We start from the raw sequence: 20,538 nt of genomic DNA on the forward strand, positions 1-20,538 counted from the left end.
CGCCGCTGACGCCGTCAGCAGCGAGATTTCTGGGTCACAGGGTTCTTAACTCTAACGCGCTAAAAAAAAAAGGCCACGTACGTAGTAACGCGTAAATGGAATAATATTGTAAGCCCTACTCAGGAAAAAAAAACACTGCTATATTTACCGCATTTCGATTTGCGACTACTTTCCTCCCGTAACATTTTTCCTGAGTTACGCAAAATAAAAACGACACGAGGGACTTAAAATCTTGCCGAATACCGTTGAAAGTTTCAATTACATCCTTTTCCATTGCATCGCTACAGAAAGTGACGTCAGATAATGTTAAGTAAACAACTCTTTCCGTTTTTCTTTATTTTTTTATTGCAAGCGCGCACGAGAGAGTTCCGTATCATTTTCCTTTATTAAAATCTTTTACTCACCGTTTATTGGCTGGTCTTTCTCAACATCCCAACTCAGGTGCACTGAAGATGACGTTGAGGAAACCATCTTGAGACGTGGTGCAGCTGGAGCATCTGAATGTGAAAAAAGTGCGTCAAACAATGCGATATATATATATATTTTTTTGATCAGCAAGTGCCACAAAAGAGGATAGAATGCCGAATTTAAAGCTATCATAGACGTGAAGCTCTTGGCAGAGTTTAAAAGTAATAAAAAGACTGTTTCATCTCGAAAAGTGTGGTCTTCCATAGAATAGAGTACGTGTAAAACGCTATCACTTGTTTATTATTATTATTACACTTTTTTCGCCAACACAGAGGCATACATCACCGGACCTCCCTGACGACCTAATGCTTAAGCGGCAATCCATGAGTGGCATCAAGGAGGTTTAAAAAAAATTCTGGAGTGGAAGCGCTCGAAACACCTTGCCAGCGAAAGTGAAGCCAGCTTTTGCCCACCAAAGAGCTTGGAAACATGCGCTTTTCTGGTGGTGCCTGTTTAGAGATCAAATGACTTTAATCTGCTAGTGTAAATGCTACGTTAATTATAAAATAAAAGATCGTTGTTGCCGACGAAAGTAACCCGTCGAGAGGAGTATTGGCGATTGATATCCAATGAAATTTGCCATGAGTTTGAGGCTTTTGTAGGGAAACTAGTAACACAAAGACACACTCGCAGCAGTATCTGACCCGTAAAAGTTGCCATATTAAACTTCTCTGGCGTGCGTGGAAAACGCTCCCTTTCCTTCGCCAAACGCGGATGGTTTATCGTGCCCCTACTAAGATGGCGGGCGCAGCCGCCATCTTTTGGTGGGCACGGCTTCACTGTTGCGCAATAATCGCCACTCCAGCAATTTTTGTTTAACCTCCTTGAGTGGCATAAATAAAATTACCACTATACCTAATAATCATTACATCGGCCCACATTGACACCGATTCCCTCAGCAGACTGGAGTAACGCGTACACGCTAGCCAGATGCTTCGAGTCTCCACATGTCTACCCTATAGTTCAATGTATACTGCTAGTAAGACGTAGTCGTAATTACTGCAGGGACAAACGGCCACATTCCACTTCCCAAGAAGAACTTCTTCCTCAAGACAAACTGTTGAACGTGTAAAACGTATGTGGTTTGTGTTACAGGCCTGATTTTGCCTCCGCTTTTCCAACAGAAAGTTACGGTCCACGTATACTCTATGCTACATGCTGTAAGATCATAGATTTAGTGGTCAGGACGCGAAGGCTCTCCAAAGTGTGCTTCTTTATAAACATGGCTGCACGCTTAAATCCCGACAGATTTACGCCTGCCGTTCTCTTCTGTATATTTCGTGCCGAAAAGCTCGAGAGGAACCCGAGACTATACATGTTGGTTTGTGCGTTCCAGTAGCCCTAACGTAAGCTTTTACTGCTATCCTCAGGAGTTTGCAGTACCTCTTATGCGGCACTGAAGTTTTATCAAATCTTTCTTGTAATACTGAAAGAGAGTATTATTTATTTATTTATTTATTTATTTATTATTTATTTATTTATTTATTTATTTATTTATTTATTTATTTATTTATTTATTTATTTATTTATTTGTACATATGAAGTCCCGTTAGAGGGCTATTGAAGAAGTGGGATACTACAATGCTGAACGTAACAAAAAAAAAAGCCTTAAAGTTTGCGGTAATAAATTTTATTTATACATACTGGTCTTCAATGAAAGCATTGTCAAAGTCATTCAGCGGCAGTGAACGAATGCAGCCAGGCATGGAAGTTCGTATTGTCATAGTGCCGAGAGAGAGAGAATAAACGTTAATTGATAGTAAGCGCGCTGTGCGCAAATGTGGGGCGGCCTCCATATTTCAGGTAGCAGCGGGCCTTCGCGATCTCTCATGCCCGTTGAATCAGGCTTCGCTGATTCTCCAGGTCTGGGTCCGATAGCTTGGCCTTAGTGTATCGGTGCTAATGTTTTGCATGCATCCCCATACCATCTGGCATACAGTGTCCGGGACATCACAGCACTTGCGAGTGCTCAGTGTCTATAAGGTGAACAGACCCCCACGGTCTGCTCACCTTATATATCCAAAGATCTACGGCGCATTGTCTTTGGCCAGCAGTCGTGTGAGTTATTTACGGTACGGGCGAATGTACTTTTGGAGTTACTGCAATTTTCCACTTAAAAAAAAGATTTTCGACTGGGGCAATGTGTGATTTATTGATTTGCCATTGTTTTACTTAAGGCTTCCAGACCCGTCACTGTGCACTTTCATTGTAGTTTCCTTCCTTCCTTCGATTTTGATCCTTGGACCTCTTGCTTCTCGAACGGTATTGGCAGAAGTTGTGCATTGTGTAATTGCAGCTATCTACAGCGTGCTGTTCTCTCTTTCTCTTTAGATTTTATGTATACTCTTTAAAATTAGACAACTTGCACCATACATTGTTATTGCTCGTATAGTTATGATCAGCGTGGGTATAAATTACAGGTTGACTTACGGCGCGTTTCTTTGCACCCACGTATGCAATTATACCCTGGCTCCCTTACATTAGCCTCATAACTGGTTCAACACCGCTTGATCACAGAAGCTGCTAGTGCGTCCGCTTTACGCAGCAGCCGCAAAGAACGATGCTTTAAGCAGCGAGATGTACGAGAAATGCGCCGTTGATGAAACTCACCGATGTCGAGGGTTTGAGCGAAGACCTCCTGCGAAGCGGGCCCCGCTCCTTTGGCGTTGAACGCTTGCACGACGACACTGTAACGGGTGCTACGCCTCAGATCCGTCAGTTCGCACTGCTGCACCGGCGACGCAGACGAGCTTCCAGCGTTTTGTAGGAGAACGACTCCTTCGCGTCGCGAATGCGGTAGCCCACGTAGTAGCCCTGGACCAAGCCGTTGGACTCCTCGTCCGATGGCGGCTGTTGAGTCCAAAACGGCAAGGAATAAAATAGTAGAAGGGTTTCGCCATCAGTCAGCTATCTTTCCGGTGCACTGCGGGCTTGCGTTTATTTTTTTTTCGTGTTCCTGTCCGTTATGAAATTATTCTGTTGTGCTCCCTACATACAGTACTTATTGTATAGAATATCAGTCGAACACCAATAAATATGATTCCTTGGACGCGGTAGAGTACTAACGAATTAACACGTGAGGCAGTTTCTTTTTGGTTAGATAACGACTGTTATGAGCAGTTTCTCGTGATAACCGCGTCATGTCGCTGCATATCTGGCCCATAAAGGTAACGTTGCCTCTAATGTAAGCGTCAGAGTCAAAATTACGCCGATATGACATGAACTGTAGATGCAGGAAACGAACGCACGAGCATTACTTAGCCCTAAAATGTCGCGTTTCAATCCGTTAGTACTGTACGCAAACTTTCTGCGCTGCTAGCCTATACTGCGTTGAGGGTACGCTAAGTATACTATGAAGTTTATGCGATAAATCACGTGATTTCACTGTTACTTCAATATCTTTGTATTAGTTTATTAAAAACATATTCCCACTGAGAGGACAACAGTACGACTGCCTAACGCCGTGGTATTCAAAATCACTACTTGCCTTCCAAGAAACGTGCAGGCTTCGGGAGCCAGTTGGAGTGACCTTGATCTCCCGGGGCGCGCCGGTTGGAGCTGCGTTAAACCATCATTGGATGAGTAACCCGCTTTAACTTTAATATTTACATAAAATACGTGATTCTAGTCATGAAGCAAAACTACGTACTCCTTAAGAACAAGTAATGTGATTGCTCAATCTAACCCCTTTAGTCACGAATTATGATGCACTGTCTGCAAAGGCGTCAAATTCACGTTCACGTGGCATAATACCAAGGCACTCAGTATTAAATTCCAAAAAAGAAAATGAAGGAATATCTTGTTTTGTGTGAGTTTCAGTAATTAATGCTAATTAGCGTGTAACTAACTACCTATTTATTCTGCCATGAGTCAGCTTCAATACTTGCATAAAAAGGATGAACTATTAGTTCCGAAATGCATGCACAGTTTGTTTTTCGGTTGTATTCGTTTCAAGCGAAGAAGAAAAAAATGCTCTTGACGTTGGTCCTGGAACGCGGCACGTCGAACGATCGTCTATCATGGTAGGGTCTCCAGCAAAGTCATCCTCTACAGCAATGAGCTGCACAATAAAGTTAAATGACTGCCAGTTGTCCACTCAGGAAGCTTGCACGAATGTGCACACTAAGTTTCAGTTCATTTGAAGAAATATGCGGCGTGTGAGGCGCCTCCGAATTTCGCGTACACAATTGTGTACGCCGTGACTGAAGGGGCTAACTGCCAATCACACTTTACATTTCAGTAACTAACGTCACACAAAACCTTGTTCACAAATAAATTTAAAAAAAAGGAACCAATAGGATGTAGCACATTCTGCTAACGTTTTGTCACAAGCTTCGGGATTTTTAAATTTTTTGGGGGGCTAGAAGGAAGTTTTTCGGCAAGTTGTTTCGCAGGACTTCGTCAAAATGATCACATCTTGCTATTATATTCCGGCAGGTCCTAAAGTTCAGATTGTTGTAGGTATTTGCTTAAGAGAGAGACAAAGGGCGCATTGATTGATTGATTGATTGATTGATTGATTGATTGATTGATTGATTGATTGGTTGATTGATTGATTGATTGATTGATTGATTGATTGATTGATTGATTGATTGATTGATTGATTGATTGATTGATTTATTTATTTATTTATTTATTTATTTATTGATCTCCATGATGACTAGAAACATTATTAAGGACATTATTATTTACACTTCGGACCTTTTATTTTACGTTATCACGGTGCTACTTAAATTATTAATTGCATGTACAACGCATCATTTATGTTCTGATGTTACTGTGAGAACGTCGTTTGGACAGCTTTGCTTTTCTAATCGCCCTGTTTTGTTACTCATTGCATTACTGTGAGAAAGATCTGAGACGTGTGATTGCAAACCCTGTATGTCGTATGTTCGACATGGGAACAATGTTAAAAGTGCAACACCACACAACACAAGAGAAGACCAGACGAGCACAGGCGCAAACAACTGATTTATTGGGCTAGTTCGTGTTGGGCTAGTTGGTGTCTAAACACCAACTAGCCCAACAGTCAACTCTCTTAAAGTTGTATGTTCGATCCCTTCATGAGCTAAGGAGTGGTACCTTACTTGTGCCCCAACATCTCCTTACGTCATATCAGTAAATAAGAAAAAGCGTCTCGTCTTGACCATGTTCAATACATTGTTTTTCTCAAAGGAACACACATTGTAGTGGCAAAATGCTGCGAAAAATGTTTAGGTATTCGTAATGTCTGGCCATTGCCTCCCTGCAAAATATCAATTTACGTCACAGGAAATTTTACCTCGGGCAGGTAATTGACATACGACTGTTTGATACGTAAGGACGTATCTGAGGGAATGAACGAAAGCACATAAAACCACTGGCAACTTGCTCCTTCATCTGTAGCCATGGCAGCACCGAGGCTGATGCCAATTTTATAGACACCATCCATATCCTGACTAGCATTAAATTACGCTGCTTCGCCCTTTTCCCGGCCCCTTCTCTTAAAGGGACCCTGAATTGGTTTTGACGATTTTGTACGAACACATGGAGCCGGTAGAGCAAGTCCTAAGGGTCATTCACAGACTGATTTAAGCTGTATGCGTAAACTGTGTCATTTATTACAAGGCTTTAAAGCTACGAATCGCCACCGATCACAGCGGCTCAGCCAAACGCGTTTTTAAACCGCCCACTTCCAGTGCACGCCCTCTTGGTAGCGCGACGTCACGCAGGCGGCTGATCTGATTGGATATGTCCAGTCCACGTCACTGAACCTCCTGTGGGCAGCGAGCGTCGTCTGCCTGTGTTACAACGTGCTCCGTGTTGACGTGAGCTGAGCGACAGCGTTTATCTCGAGGTTTCTTTTCTTGGACACAGTGAATTGCCTTAGCCGTGTTGTGTACCACATATTTAGCAATTGGTGACTTGTAGCTGCGACATCGTGCAATGTTTGTGAGGCATCTGGCGAGCGGAATCCCTTCAGCTCGTCACTGCAATGAGCGTCGCGCTCTCGCCATCCGTTCAACGCCACGATCCAGTGTCTGCGGCTGTAACTTCACCCCTGAAAACACAACCACATTGCCCGTGTTTGCGCTTATCGGTGATCGTTCTCGAATTCTTTTCGTTTGTCGGCATGCTTTTGCAGGTTGTCGCCGTACAGGAGAATCAAATAAGATCGGCTGGTAGTGTGGCGGCACCTGTCGGAGCAGATGTCAACCACGCCGCGAGCTTCGTATTTGTTGCCAGACGGCGTGCTGACGGGCACGCTGGGCCTCCGAGATTGCACGCAACCTGTCGGCGCGCAATATCGGAGGCCATGACAGGGCGAAGCTCAAACCGTCGACTGCGCTCATAAGAGCGCTGCGATCGCCGACGATGCCAGCATGTCTGTGAGTTGAGGGTGCAAGGCAGTGGGGAGGAAGAGGGTATAGATATAATTGTCCGTAGCGGCCTAGTTACACGGTGCGTAGCTTAATTTCTGGTGCGAATGATTTGGGAATGTTCTTGCCTAAACGCTGACAAGACTTCGGAAAACCGTTTCAGGGTCCCTTTAAGGCGGAAACGCATGACGCGTTTTTCGCGAGCGAAAAACGCGACGCGCAGAGAACGCCCGCGTTGCCATGGTCGCAAGTGCACCCGCTTGGAAAGAAAGCAGCGGCGTTTTCGCGCCGCGTTTGGCACGTTGCTAGATTTTCGCTAAAAGTGAACGCCAACTTCAAAAGGTTCCGCCGAGATGCGTGGAGATCAGCGTCGTCTGGCGGTATTGAAAGTAACCAAACAAGCGTCTGCACCCTAGCTTGGCGGACGAGCGGACGACGCGCCGCGCGAAGCGTTTCTTTTTTTCTAGTCCGAGTAGGAAGACACAGCGGCGCGATTTTGCGACGGCGTTCGTCGAAAAAGCGCGCGTCCCTCCGACCGCGTGTCAATCGCGCCTGAAACCGCGCCATGCGGTTCCACCTTTATACAGACGATAGATAGCGAGGACAAAGCGCATTATTATGATAAAAAAAATTGGCCGTGTATCTGCGTGCTTCGCTGCAAATGTCGTCTAAAGATGATAGAAGAGGCGCTGCGTGAGATATGGACGCCATCTGGCAATACGTCGAGAAACATGAGTGCTGTGTTGCGGGCTGGTAGTCCCGGCGCAGCAGCAGGCGAAGACCGGCGGTGACCAACGCGACCGGCGGGGACGCCAGCCAGCCCGAACACGCGGTTTGGCGCAAAGCGCCGAAGCAGAAGAAACGTCCGCACTCAACGAGTACTCTCCACACACTCTTTTATATTCACGTCGCCTGGGTAAAGCAGGAATGTCTGAGCGGCGCCCCATGGCATTCGTACAGTGCAATACTAAACCGAAACCGAAACACAACAATGAGCTCGTGCAGAGGGCACGGAGGTAGCCAAGTTTCGGCGCAGTCGCTTTTTCAGCGCAGCTTAAGAAACTAGGGTCTCTAGAATTACGTATCTATGTATTTTCTATTAAAGGAACACAGCACCTGATACTTACCTAGTGATGTTGCGCCTCAGATATGCGTAATATTGATCAACAATGTACACAAGTATGAACCTAGTCAGCCGTTCAAGATGGCTGGCCCTTGGGCGAGTAATTCAACTTTGGCCGGGTGGCTGAATCGAGTGACGTGCCGACAAACAGAAAGACAAACCAAAGTTTCTGCGTTTAAGTTCCCCAAGAAAGACTATCGTCTTTAAAAGAGAGATACCTTCTTCTTGAGTAGTGAGCACAAGCGTGTCGCTAGGGTCACTGACGCCGATGGCGTTCTCTGCCCTGAGTCGGAACTCGTAGCTTGTCTTCGGTCGTAGGCCGCTTGCCACGTGTGAAAATTCAGTCGACTCAATAGCTGTTATTTGCGAGTCGTGCTCCCAGGAACCTGCAAGACAACAGCGCCCGACACCCGCAGTTTACAAATGATTGCAGTATTGAAACAGTAAGAGAGTCAAGAGACATCGAAACGTAGTACCATAGTCCCTCAATACTACAGGGACTATGGTAGTACGCTGCAATATGTGTCGTTACCAACTTGCAAAATCTGCGAGTATAATAAAGGGAGGGGGGGGGGGGAGCGGGTTGTGCTAACTGGCACTTAAAGTTCACTTTGGCTTAATTAGACATAGATAGCGAGTACAATCGCTTGGCATGTTAAATCCCATAAACCAACCATCTAAACTAGCAGCCTGGCGTGGTCAAGGATAGTGTAATCAAACTGATAATTTTATAGCTATGATTGTTTAGCGGCCGCCTAAACTTCAATGAAGAACTCCCTCTCCGGCCAGTGCCACATGCCGGTGCTCTTGGAATAGCATCTGCAATAGGCATTTTATACGACATGCTTTCACTTGATCACCTGTTTCTCAACGCTGTCACTTCTAACATTATTTCTCGTGTCTCGTTGGCAGTTAGAGATAACTTACAGCACTTCCAGGACAGAGCACTTAGAGCTTTAAATCGTCGCCGTTTTCTCCTAAGCACCAACACACAATAATGCCTCATGAAACGCGAAAATTGACCGTTGGCGGCGTCGGCGTCAACGCGAGTGATGCAAAAGATCGTCGTCACGTGATGACGTCACATATCTACAAAATTTGTGACGTCATTATGACGACACACAACGTGATATGGCATGATGACGTCGTCATATGATATCGTCGCTTGGTCAAACGTGTGTCGATCACGGAGGCCGTGCAAAACTAGGTGAGGTGAAGAAAGCTTGCAATGCTTCCGATCCTGGAGGCAGTATAAAACTATGTTAGGTGCAGGAAGCTTTCGGAAGAGGGTTGGGGAGGATCAATACGTCGACTGAGAAGAAAAAGATCATGTCTTTCGCCTTGGAGTCGTCTTAAGTCAATGCAAAAGGGACCCTGTGACTTTTTAATGGTCAGAAAAGGACATCGTACTACGTTACACAATGTGGATGGAAGCGGCCCAGAGAGACAATGTAATTATATGCTCTTCTCAAACATGTAATGCTTTGCAGCTGCGTTGATTAATGCTCACCGTCTCTCCGTTTGTGCTCCAGCAGGTATTTGAGTACAGGACTGTTTCCGGAGTAAGGCGGAGACCAGGAGAGCGTCACCGCACGGCTCGTTGTCTGCGTCGCCTCAAGTCCACGTGGCTTGTCCGGGGGTTCTGAGTGGGCGACGCGTTGAGATTCTCCTTTTAGATAGCATGCCTGTTTATGAAACACTGACTGCTTCTTCATTTCTACTGGAAGTGAGCCTCACCAAAGAAAAGTCACACTCGCAATACACAACAACGAATCAAAAGCGGTAACTGGACAAAACAACAACAACAAAAAAATGCATATGTGAAGCACGCACAGTAAAAAGTATACAGTCGCGCTCATATGACTTGCTACATGGGAGCCCGTAGCCTCACGACCTCCGTCACCACTCATGGCTTCCACTAGGCCTTATTTCCACAACTAAACGCTGCTCTCACACTTGGACATGATCCTAAATATGAAAATATCATATATTTTGAAAATGAGAGAAACTTGAAGCCATGCGCCATCTTTGAGCACATGAAGCCTCACGCCCCCATGTTTAATGTCACCTTGAGCGCAACTGATAAACTTTCGTCATGATTTGAATACGTCTGTCGTCATGGAAAAAATACATAATAGACTTCGGGTCGGCGCTCTACAGATCTTGATGCGTAACTGCTCAGACGCCTTCATATTATTCTTCATATTCAATGAACACAGCAGCCAAATGCATTGCATGCATGCCCCAAGTTATTGCCTAGGTTCTCAAGCTTCACCCCATCATCGGCTCAACTACGTGTTTGCAAGAACTTTCTCTTCATTTCTTCTTTTAGATGCGAAGTATCTCTTTCTCGGGGGTATGTAAGGCGGCGTGGTAATCCGCACGCAGCGTTGATGTCCGCACCAACACTACGCATGCGTGACTCTCCTCCTTCCCTCTCTCCAATAGCTGCGCGTCACTCTCTCCACTTCTCTACCAGCACTTGCTTGCGCTTCTCCTGCGTTCTCGCTTCTGCTTTCACGGCGCATACGCTACTCTCCTCCTCTAGTCCCCTCTCCTTCAAAGAGTAGAGCGCTGCGCGCGTTCAGTCCAGCGCTTGCCTCGGTTGGCTCCTCTGAAATGCGGGCTCGACATGCCGAAATTTGCTCCTGCGCAGCGCCGCGATGAGGGCCAGCGCATGCGCGTCCCCTCCCCCTCTCTCTCCTCTCCTACGCTGCATCTCTCTCGCGCGCCTGTCGACGTTCCCCGCACGCCCTGTGAGAATTAACGGCCAGACTAGAGGCAAGACACGACGCGCGTAGTGTTCCTCTTCGCGTTCCACGACGCGAGGTCGGTAGCATGCCCAGCGAACGCCAACGGAACGCGATCGTGCAAATGCTCCGGCTTCGCATCGCCTCATGGTGCCCTTTAGCGGGAGATGGTGTAATTTTTTTTCGCTATGTAGCGCGTTTCCGTTAGTGCGAAAGCTGTTGAAACACTATATAAACGAAAAATGAAATAATTCGGTAACTTGATCCACTCATATCCGTTTCAAAGCCACTACTACAACATTCTCGAACTTTTACGCCAACGTTACGAACTGCGCAGAAGGGGTGCCCTCAAACGTGGTAATGAAGACCAAATATTCGTTGGATTTTATTAACGAAGACCAAATATTCGTTTGTATACGGACAGGCCGCCACTATAATTCCCAACGTTAGTGCTAGCTCAATGGCAGATCAAGAATTAAACTCACTACATCCGCAGCAACGAGACAAACTTAACAATTAGTTCATTGTGCTTATTCTGTAGTTTTTTATTATTTAGAAAAATTTATTTACACTACGTACAAAAAAATCACATGGTGGACACACAAGTGAACAGAGGTACATATACACGTGTACTTTATTACTACGGCTATTTTCAGTATTTGGGAATGTTGATATCACCTTATTGACTCTTGGCTGCTACCATTCTGTGCACGTGTGGGCCATCAGTGACATACAGTACCTCGGCTATTCGTGCAAAGCTCAAGAAAATCAACGCATGTGTTACGAGACTGCAACAAGCTTACTATTTTTCACCGCCCTCTTCAGCAAATCTACGTATTTTTAAACGTGTTTAAGTAATAAAAAATAATTGTGCTAGCTTTTGAAATATTTTAGTGTAAAATATTCGATGAAAGATTTGTAGAGACTGATAAAAATATAAAAATTTCTATCCAGGGTGCAATTTTTTTTTCTGGCTGCGCCGAAGCTTTGCGAGATTTCAAAAATTAACGCGTGACTAGGAGAATAAGTTTAAATTCACTGCGGAACCCTAGTAAAATCAGGGTATATTGGGCAGCATCACTTAAATATAGACTTGTCAAGAGCACAGGCAAAACGCACAAAATGCGCTTGAAGGGAAATGTACTTCCTAAAACAGGCTGGTAGTGAGAGTCTGTATCTCATTAAAGGTTCCTCTGACTGTCATTAGAGCTAAAAAAATCAAAGTGAATAAATACTACGTTTAAAGTGCAAATTTTCATTGATTTTCGGCACAGCGTCTATGTTGTGAAGTCGCCCAGGTTACCAATGCGGGCTGGTTGATTTGCCATAGCGTAGCGTAGAGCAGCAGGAGCAAGGACGCAAGAAAAAACGACAAGGTGGTACACAAGCGTTTGTGTCATTTGTAATTCTTTCTTGTATCCTTGCTTTCTGCGGAGCTCGGTTACAAGTCGTTCTATGCTATTATATCGATATACGCTTTATTACAAAAGCGTTTATGATTAAAACTTTCAACTTGAACTTTATTTCGCATCTATACAAGGTTTAGATAACAGGAACGCCGACAAAAAGCCACATATTGGCTTGACTGTGTCTGTATCCTTTATTGGCAACAGATAGAAAATGTCCAAAAGCAAAAATCTAAACATGAATCTAAATAACCTGTTTCATTCAACTTTCAGAAGAAAGAAACCCAGTAAAATAGAGGTAACGTAAACGCGCTTGCATCTTAAACATCGCACTCATGAAGATAAAAAGTTTGAAAGGCGTCACCATGCAATTTCAACTTAAAATTTATCTTGACCAAAAAAAAAACAAGACAAATGAGTAAAAGAATGAATGACTGGTACACGCATATCCTTAAAGAGTGTAAATATAACAAATAATGAAGAGAGTTAAGTAAAAGTGGCAAGTCATGATGCAGCATTTGATTTCCATAAATTGTTCTGGAGTATGGAATATACCAGGTTTCTGTGACGTGTACTGAAAGTGCTCGAATGCTAGCCTCCATGAAGTTACACGTAGTTTACCCAAAGGAAATGTTGCTGGGACATATGGTACACTTCTTGATGCAGCAGACGTACAGTCACACCCACCCACCCTGGACGACGACCTGGAAGTTGGTGTCATCCCGTCCGTAGGTGTTCTCGGCGTAACAGCTAAACAACGACGAGTCCCTGCGGTCGACGCTTGGGATGCGGACAACATACTCCAGGGCTTCACTTTCCGGCTTTTCCTCCACCACGTATCTGCAGTTTTCAGCAAATCGAATACAGAGATATTCTTCCCGTTTTTATTTCCAACGGTCTCGTGCCATCAGCGGGCGTCTTATTTGCTTACATTTCGTGGTTTGATTTGTACGCTATCGGTTCCTAGAGGTTTTAATTAGTTATACACGATGAGGTGACCGCACATTACCTTTATGGCAAAACCTTGCGGCAAAGATCAGCCACGGTGTCTTGGCGAATCCTCGACAAGCTTTTAAGCGAACCAGTAAAGAGCAAGAGTTCAAGTTGCAACGTCATTGCGTATTGCGTCGAAATAAACAATTACCAATTACACTTATGCACTCTTCGAGAATCACTGTGAAGTTGCTCCTATGAATCTATACCAAATTTGGCGTTGAAGATAGAGTAAGTTGGTGTTCCATTTAAACGCTACTCACTCCACGGCAGGAAATAGGGAGAAACAACCAAGGGGCTAGAAGGAGAGAAGGAAGAGCGCTCTCTCTCTTTTGTTTTTGGGCCATTTCGTCGTTTCTTACTATTTGCCACGCTGCAGCAAACTTGAAAAAGTTCTAATGAAACAGTTGTATAAGCGCCCCAGAAAAGCAGGCGCTTGGAGTCCAGTGAACGACATTTGTGGTCAGTCGCTTATCAAAAGTGCGTTTAACCCTTTGTGGGTTTGCCTATATTTTTGTCACGATCATATAAAAACCGGCTGAGCTTTATTCATACAAGCTACAAAGAAATAGCATAAAACAAATTTCATCATAATCACGCCAGTAGTTCACTGAAAAAAGCGGGACATATATGTCCCACTGACTCATGAGAGCGTTTTCAAAAAGTGGGGAAACACTGTCCCACTGTCTCATGAGGGCGCCATCTCGAAATTGCATCAACGAGTATTTGGGATGAAACAGCCGAAGCAAGGGGCACAGAGTATCGCTTCTCAAGGTGTGCTGACGAAAGTTGTGGGAATCTCATTCCAGCAGTAGAACACCAACTGCACCTGCGCCTCTTGTGAGCCGTCATAGCGACGTGGTCTGTTCCTTTAAAGCTTACTTCACCGCATGCACCAACCATTTTTTTGTCCATTTGCCTGTCCTTGCTTTGGTTGTCGAAATTGTCGAGTACAGCTGTTGTCCCTGAATATGCGCCGACTTTTCAAGAGGTATATGTTATCAAGAAAAATATTTCCACGCACCAATATCCGCAATTACGCTGAGGAATGAGGCAATATCGCAGGGGATTGTTTCGATGCATTGATCGGTCTAGTTATACCACAAATTTACAAAAACACGTGATGACTGGAAGCTAAAATCACCTCTTCGAAAAACCAGAAAAAGAGGAAATTATCCGGTATTTTGATTGCTAGGTTCTTTCTATCTGAAGAAGAAGAAAATTCAGAAGCTATGATGAAAAAATGATCGAAATTCAACGTCACTGTAACACTGCTTACGCCCTTCGAAAGTGTGGTAAAAGATTTTTCCTCGAGAATGCGAAGACTTAGGTAAGATATGAGTGACTTATCGTTGCGCTAATTGCAAAGGGTGATGTGGGAGAAAATTTTTCCTGCAGACGGAAAAGTGAGACGCATGTGTCCCGCTGTCGCACAAAGGATGAGATAAAATTACGATACGAAAGCCCTTGCCGGTTTGTCGTCCCTCGTGATATTGCTGCAATGTAACAAGATATCGAGGTGAGCTAGTTGGTATCGAATTTTCGTATAAAACTCCGAGCGCAAATACACGACGCAGGACGAAGATGGGATAGACACACCACAAGCGCTTATGGTGTGTGTTTCTCTTTTTTTTTTTTCGTGCTGCGTCGTCTATTCGCGCTCAAAGTTTCATACGAAAATTGCTGCAATGTTCTCCAGCTGAAACAGACATTATGTTCTCGGCGTAATATTTTGCGCCCATCTCGATTCCGACAGCAAGCTCGCCACATGCTGATGTTTTGTCCGACTCATGAGGTGCGAAAATACGCGCATGCGCTATGCCAAGTCTCGACACCAGGCACTTGCTTCTTCAGAGCCCTGTAATACCTAACGTTGTGAATGTTCTTACGACCCTGAGCGGATCAGCTTAGGGATAAAGGGAGTGACAACGGGCCAGAACTTGTGATTAGATCCTGGTGGAAAGGACGAGATCGTGAATTTAAGGGACAGATTCACACATCCTTTTCGCGATCTGAGTAGACCTTAAATTTTTAAATCGCGTTTGAAAGCCGCAAGAAACCGTTATGTCGCGCAGCCTAGCGGTAGAGCATTGAAGCTGAATTATGGAGTCGTTCACTTTGCTGTACGTAGTCTGATGCTTTCATGCGCACCATAATTAGCGCTCAAAATTAGAGTATGCATATTACATTCCATCCCCGCTCTATTGCGCCTGTCAGCGCATTTATTGATAATTTCCTTTTATTTTTCTTCTCGCTCCCCCCCCCTCTCTCTCTCTCTTTGTCTCTCCCATCTTTCCACCCCCCTTCCCTTTCTCCCGGCGTAGGGTAGCCAACCGGACTGCTGTCTGGTTAATCTCCCTGCCTTCTCCCTTTTGTGTTCCTTCCTTGGCTCCCGCTCTATTATGTGCTGCTTACGGGGTGAAAAAAGGTGCGCGCTGAGAAGCGGCGCTGCCTTCGCGGCAACTAGCGGAACATGTCGAGCCGCGGTGCATGTGCGCGGAGTGCACGCCGGCGCAAAAAAACCGGCGCGCGCAAACACGAACCACTCTCGCGCTCACCTCTTACTGTTTGCAGCGCGTGTTGTATGCATACGACTCCACAGTCGCCTCAGATAGAAAAATCTTGATTATAAATGTTTCACGGCGTTTCCGCGTTACCATTCCGCGATTCGACACTCTGACCGGTAAGCTTTCCTTTGCGCTAAAGAAAACACTATGCCAACCTTGCGCTTGACAAGAAAATTCCCACCTTGGCTCCGCTGAAGGGCTGAAGGCGTGTCGGTCTCTCGTCCAGGTGACCGTGATGGGCGGCTCGCCGACGGCACGGCAGGTGAGCGCTACGCTCTCGCCTCGACGAACGGTGAGTGCCTGGAACTTGCGCTCAAAGTGGGCGGCCACTGCAGATTAGCGGGTACAGAAAGAAGCTTGCCGATTTCAGCGAGTGACTTCATTTTCTTGAGACAGCTTTCATTCACAACGGTCGCCGCAGTAGTGAGCATGACAATGACAATCACGAACTCACCAGTGTGGTAGCAGGTCGCACTTCCTGGGGTCCACTGCTAAAGGGAACACTTGTGCGCACGGCATGTTTGGATTTCGCTCTCTTGCAAAAGCATAGCGGGCTTAGATTTCTATAAGATTACTGGTGCTTGACAGTTCCAAGTTCTTTTGACAGACTGGCGCAGTGTATGAGCAATGTTTTCCTATGCACTAGCTGCTAGAAGGCCAGCAATATGAAAGGTGCTTATTAGAGTGTTCCCTTTAACAGTGGACCGTACTGTACAGTGCTCGCGGATCGAAATGCGACCGTTTAGGATAAATAATAGGGGTGTGAGAATATTCGATTCGGTATTCGATTCGAATAGTGCTTATTCGAAATACAGAATATTTTCCGAATGTTTTCCGAATAATCAGCAGCAGCGAAAAATCCTCGAACGAACGTGACCTCGGAGCAGCGGGGGGTAACTTGCCTTGTTTTCGACGTCGAATTACCTAGATGCGCGCAGCCCATGTACTTACGGGACTATGGACGCGAGGTTGAACGTAGGATGAAGGAGTTTTTGCATAAATGTCCAGTGTCGCCAAGGCGGCAGTGTCATCATTCCACCATCTGATATTAACTCATGAACATCGCCTAATAATTATGTATCGGTTTCATTTAACAGCTCTTTTAAAAGCACCATAATAAATACCGTAGTCACTCCTACATTTCAGCCTGCAGTTACAAAATATTTCGAAGGTTTTCCTTGCTGCTCTATAAGAGTTTCCTCAGTTTAAATATATGTGGTATTTTTTGTCGGTTAAAAGTAATCGAAACGTTCCTTTGTTAAAGGTTGTGAATATTTCTTTCAGATAAAATATGTTAGAATTCTTGGGCTGTTTCGAAAATTGTTACCTTACCAGTCTAAGGCTGTCTTAAAAATGGCTGCCTCACTGTCAGAAAATTATTCGAAGGGTATTCGATTAGTATTCGTATTGGATTCGGTGTCATCACAATTCGAGTCGTATTCCCTTTCGGTTCCGAAATTTCCTATTCGCACACCCCTACTAAATAATGCATGCACTTTCGTTTTCGCCGTCTACGGTTCGTTTCATATCGTGGTAATTTTGGATTGAACACTTGCATCAGAGATAGCATTACGCTTAGAGCCCGTATTCGTTGCGCCATGATGTGCTTATCTCGAGAAATAACATAGAAATGGCAATGGTTGTGAACCGGTCCTTGTAAATATGTCGATGTCACGTTTCAGTCCGTGAGCACAGTGCAGGCACGTATACAGTCGTGAGCAAAATTCTAGAGACCACTGGAGCGCGTGCGAAACTGCATCGCAGCGCCTTATGACGGCTTCACGGCTAAATATGAGAGCGTGAACAGCGCACACGCATCTTTTTCTACCGGACACTCTGTTCGTTCGCTCGCTTCAATCGCGTGCGTACCGGAACACGGAAGAGGGCGCAAGGTGCGATTTCTGCAGTCTGTGCGGAAGGGCAGAGCGATGATATCATGACGAAGACTTGAATTGTACATAGAAATAAGGTATTTCCAGTAAAGCTGAGTTGTTACCGTTACTTCAATAAAGAAGCAGTGCTTTTTTTTTCTTTTTTTCTTTTTTTTACAGTAGCGATTACAACTCAGCTTCACTGAAATGAGTGATCCAAAGTTGCATGCAGTTTTTGGTCCGGGGTTACTTACCGTGAACCTCAAGTTTAACCACGGTTGAGATCCCGGGCCCGACACCGTTCAACGCCTGGCACATGTAATGTGCGGCATCGGTAGTGTCGGCCTCGCGGATGCTCAGCGAGCCGTTCTCCAAAATCTGTACGTTGGCGTTGCTGATGATCACGGAGAACTGTCGTCCTCCATCCGAGCCTGCTCGACACACATGACCAAAATAGAAAAGAGGAACCTGTAATAATTCAGCTATGTTCTCTGAAAAATATTCTAAATTGGCATTATAGCTGTACCGTACTACATACACTGAATTAGCGAGTGACTGCAATCGACAAACGTAAGGCGAAAGAGAACCGAGCAAACAATGAGAGGCATTGATCATAATGGTATTCGTGAAGACCTGAAGACATGAACGCGTCCCAAACGAACGAACGACATTAGCGAATTCCTGCGAAGGCTAAGAGAATAGAAAAAAGAAACACAATTTTTTTAAACCGCCAGGCAACTTTAGCAGTGACACATTGTCTATCGACACTCACGATTTGCTTTCTTCCATCTGATGACGGGTACTGGAAATCCATCGGCTTGGCAGTCGAAGGTCACCGCCTGGCCCATAATAGTTGCCTTATCAACTGGCTCCTGACGCCATCTCGGAGGCACTACGGAAAAAGTAATATGAAACGCGTGTATCGGCCATGGAGTTTGTACATTGCAACCCACAAATATGCAGGCAGTATAATATACCTCGGAGACCCCACTGCGTTCGAGTTCTGTTAAGCTAGCGTGGAATTATCTCGCTGATAAGTGACATTAAGAGAGAGAGAAATGTTTTAATGTAAAGCTGGAGATGCTAGCCTGGCTATACGCCTGACATGCCACTCCAGTTGCCGGTTGCCGGGGGATAATGATTTATACACCGACAACCACATAACACACACACACACACACACACACACACACACACACACACACACACACACACACACACACACACACACACACACACACACACACACACACACACACACACACACACACACACACACACACACACACACACACACACACACACACACACACACACACACACACACACACACACACACACACACACACACACACACACACACACACACACACACACAAAATCTCTGTCTCTCTTCACTGTTTACAAAGGGCGCCAAAACAACGCATAAACAAAGTGTCATAGGCGGCGCAAAATTGCAGGATGAAAAAAAAGTAAGGCCGTGATACAGCATGTGGTCTTAAGTCGGCATCTCTATTTTATAATGAAAGCACCCTCTCCCCTCCCCCTTCATGCAGCTTTCAGCGTGCTCGCTGCAACGGAAGGAGAGAGAAAACGCTTGGAGCTTGCGACAAAGCCCTGTAACTCCGCTCGTCCTTGGTGGATTCTAAACAATTTTGCGGCAGTCGACTCGTGGGGCAAAAAAACGCCGATAGTGAGGTTATTTGATGATTACTCGAAAGAGTGTGACAGGACCCCTCTCCATTTTTTTTTATAGGACACCGCAGAGTTTGTCTGGAAAGCTGCCACAGGCTGTCCTGAACTATAGTGGGCCAGCGTGGAAAACGAGTGTTGAATCTGAGGCTTAGTGAAGTTCATTTAGGTCCAGACAAGACGCAGCGGAGACCCCGTGACCTTTATTTAACCAGCCAAAATTGGTGCAAGCTAGTAGGAGGCATGTGCCTGTAGGCGTACTTCCACCTGCATTAAAATTAGGCTTAAAAGTCGAGAGCGATGAGCAGTTAGGCATCTCAAATACGCAGGCTTGAAACATCGCACCCACCTTGTACGAGCATAGGTGCTGTGTAATTTGCCGACGCTGCCGGGTTCGAGGCGACGCAGGTGTAGTTGCCCGAGTGTAGCTGAAGGACGCCGGTGAATGAGAGGAACGACGTGTAGTCGTTGGCTTTAGCGACCGAGGCCTCCAGCTCGGCGTCCAGAGGCCGACCGTCCTTGAACCACTCGATCGTAATGGGCAGGTCTCCGTCAGAAACGATGCATGCGGCGCCGGCACGTTTGCCTTCCGTCAGGTCATCCGGAAAGCTGAATGGACTCACGACAGGCGGAGCTGCAGAAAATTTCGGCAGATAAAGTTTTGCTTCAGCGAGTATAATGTAATGTGTACGCAGGAGTGTGTTGGACAGGGCTGGGTGGTGCGTTATCAGAACGGGAACGAGCAGCCCATAAAGAGACACTGAAGGCAAATAATAGGTCGACGTGTATTGTTGAAATAGCTTCCCAGCAACCTTGTAGTCTTCGTTTCGCGCCAAGGCAATACTTAGTTCGAAAGGAAATCGCGTTTTAGTGGCCCGCATACCGTTAGCGCCATTCAAACCGCCCGCCTCCGAGAACGGCCTTCTGACGTAGCCATGCCCGACTTTTACTCGCTTTACAGGCCGACAGCTGGCGCTGCGGCGCAGCAGAGCAAGGGGCTTCAGCGGAGCACAGCCCGGCGAAAGGGAACTTGCGTCGTTTTCAAGGGTAACGTCAACAAGTTCTTCTTTGCATGATTCAGACTAAAATGCACTAAGTACATTTAATTTCGTCTCGTAATACAGTGTAATGTTTTTTGCTGTCATGGGTAGTATGAATACTTGTGTTTAATTGTACTGAGGCCATTTTACGTCATTGGGCTTGTGTTCCAGAATGCCCCATTGGGGGCCTTAATCGTATCCTACATTTACATTTTAAATTGTCATCGCAGCGCAAAGTAAGACACGAGGCACAGATCAACGAAGACGAG

At 45.5% G+C, this 20,538-nt stretch overlaps 1 protein-coding gene and 1 long non-coding RNA gene across 2 annotated transcripts in view; one reads left to right on the top strand and one right to left on the bottom strand.

Moving 5' to 3' along the window:
* LOC119383457 (Down syndrome cell adhesion molecule-like protein Dscam2) overlaps positions 1–20,538 on the bottom strand; it is a 179,563-nt gene that overhangs the window by 18,105 nt on the left and 140,920 nt on the right. The window contains 11 exon segments of the mRNA XM_049412517.1: positions 405–497; positions 3,079–3,217; positions 3,220–3,318; positions 3,956–4,026; positions 8,169–8,336; positions 9,461–9,592; positions 12,798–12,946; positions 15,848–15,995; positions 17,792–17,971; positions 18,310–18,429; positions 19,579–19,863. Coding sequence (XP_049268474.1) covers positions 405–497; positions 3,079–3,217; positions 3,220–3,318; positions 3,956–4,026; positions 8,169–8,336; positions 9,461–9,592; positions 12,798–12,946; positions 15,848–15,995; positions 17,792–17,971; positions 18,310–18,429; positions 19,579–19,863 — 1,584 coding nt within the window.
* The window catches only part of LOC119383458 (uncharacterized), a 166,802-nt gene continuing 162,154 nt past the window's right edge, over positions 15,891–20,538 (top strand). The window contains exon 1 of the long non-coding RNA XR_005181666.2: positions 15,891–15,958. This is a non-coding gene — a long non-coding RNA (uncharacterized LOC119383458). The remainder of the gene's footprint in view (positions 15,959–20,538) is intronic.

This window comes from Rhipicephalus sanguineus, chromosome 2, assembly GCF_013339695.2.
Source record: "Rhipicephalus sanguineus isolate Rsan-2018 chromosome 2, BIME_Rsan_1.4, whole genome shotgun sequence".
NCBI classification, from domain to species: Eukaryota; Metazoa; Arthropoda; class Arachnida; order Ixodida; family Ixodidae; genus Rhipicephalus; species Rhipicephalus sanguineus.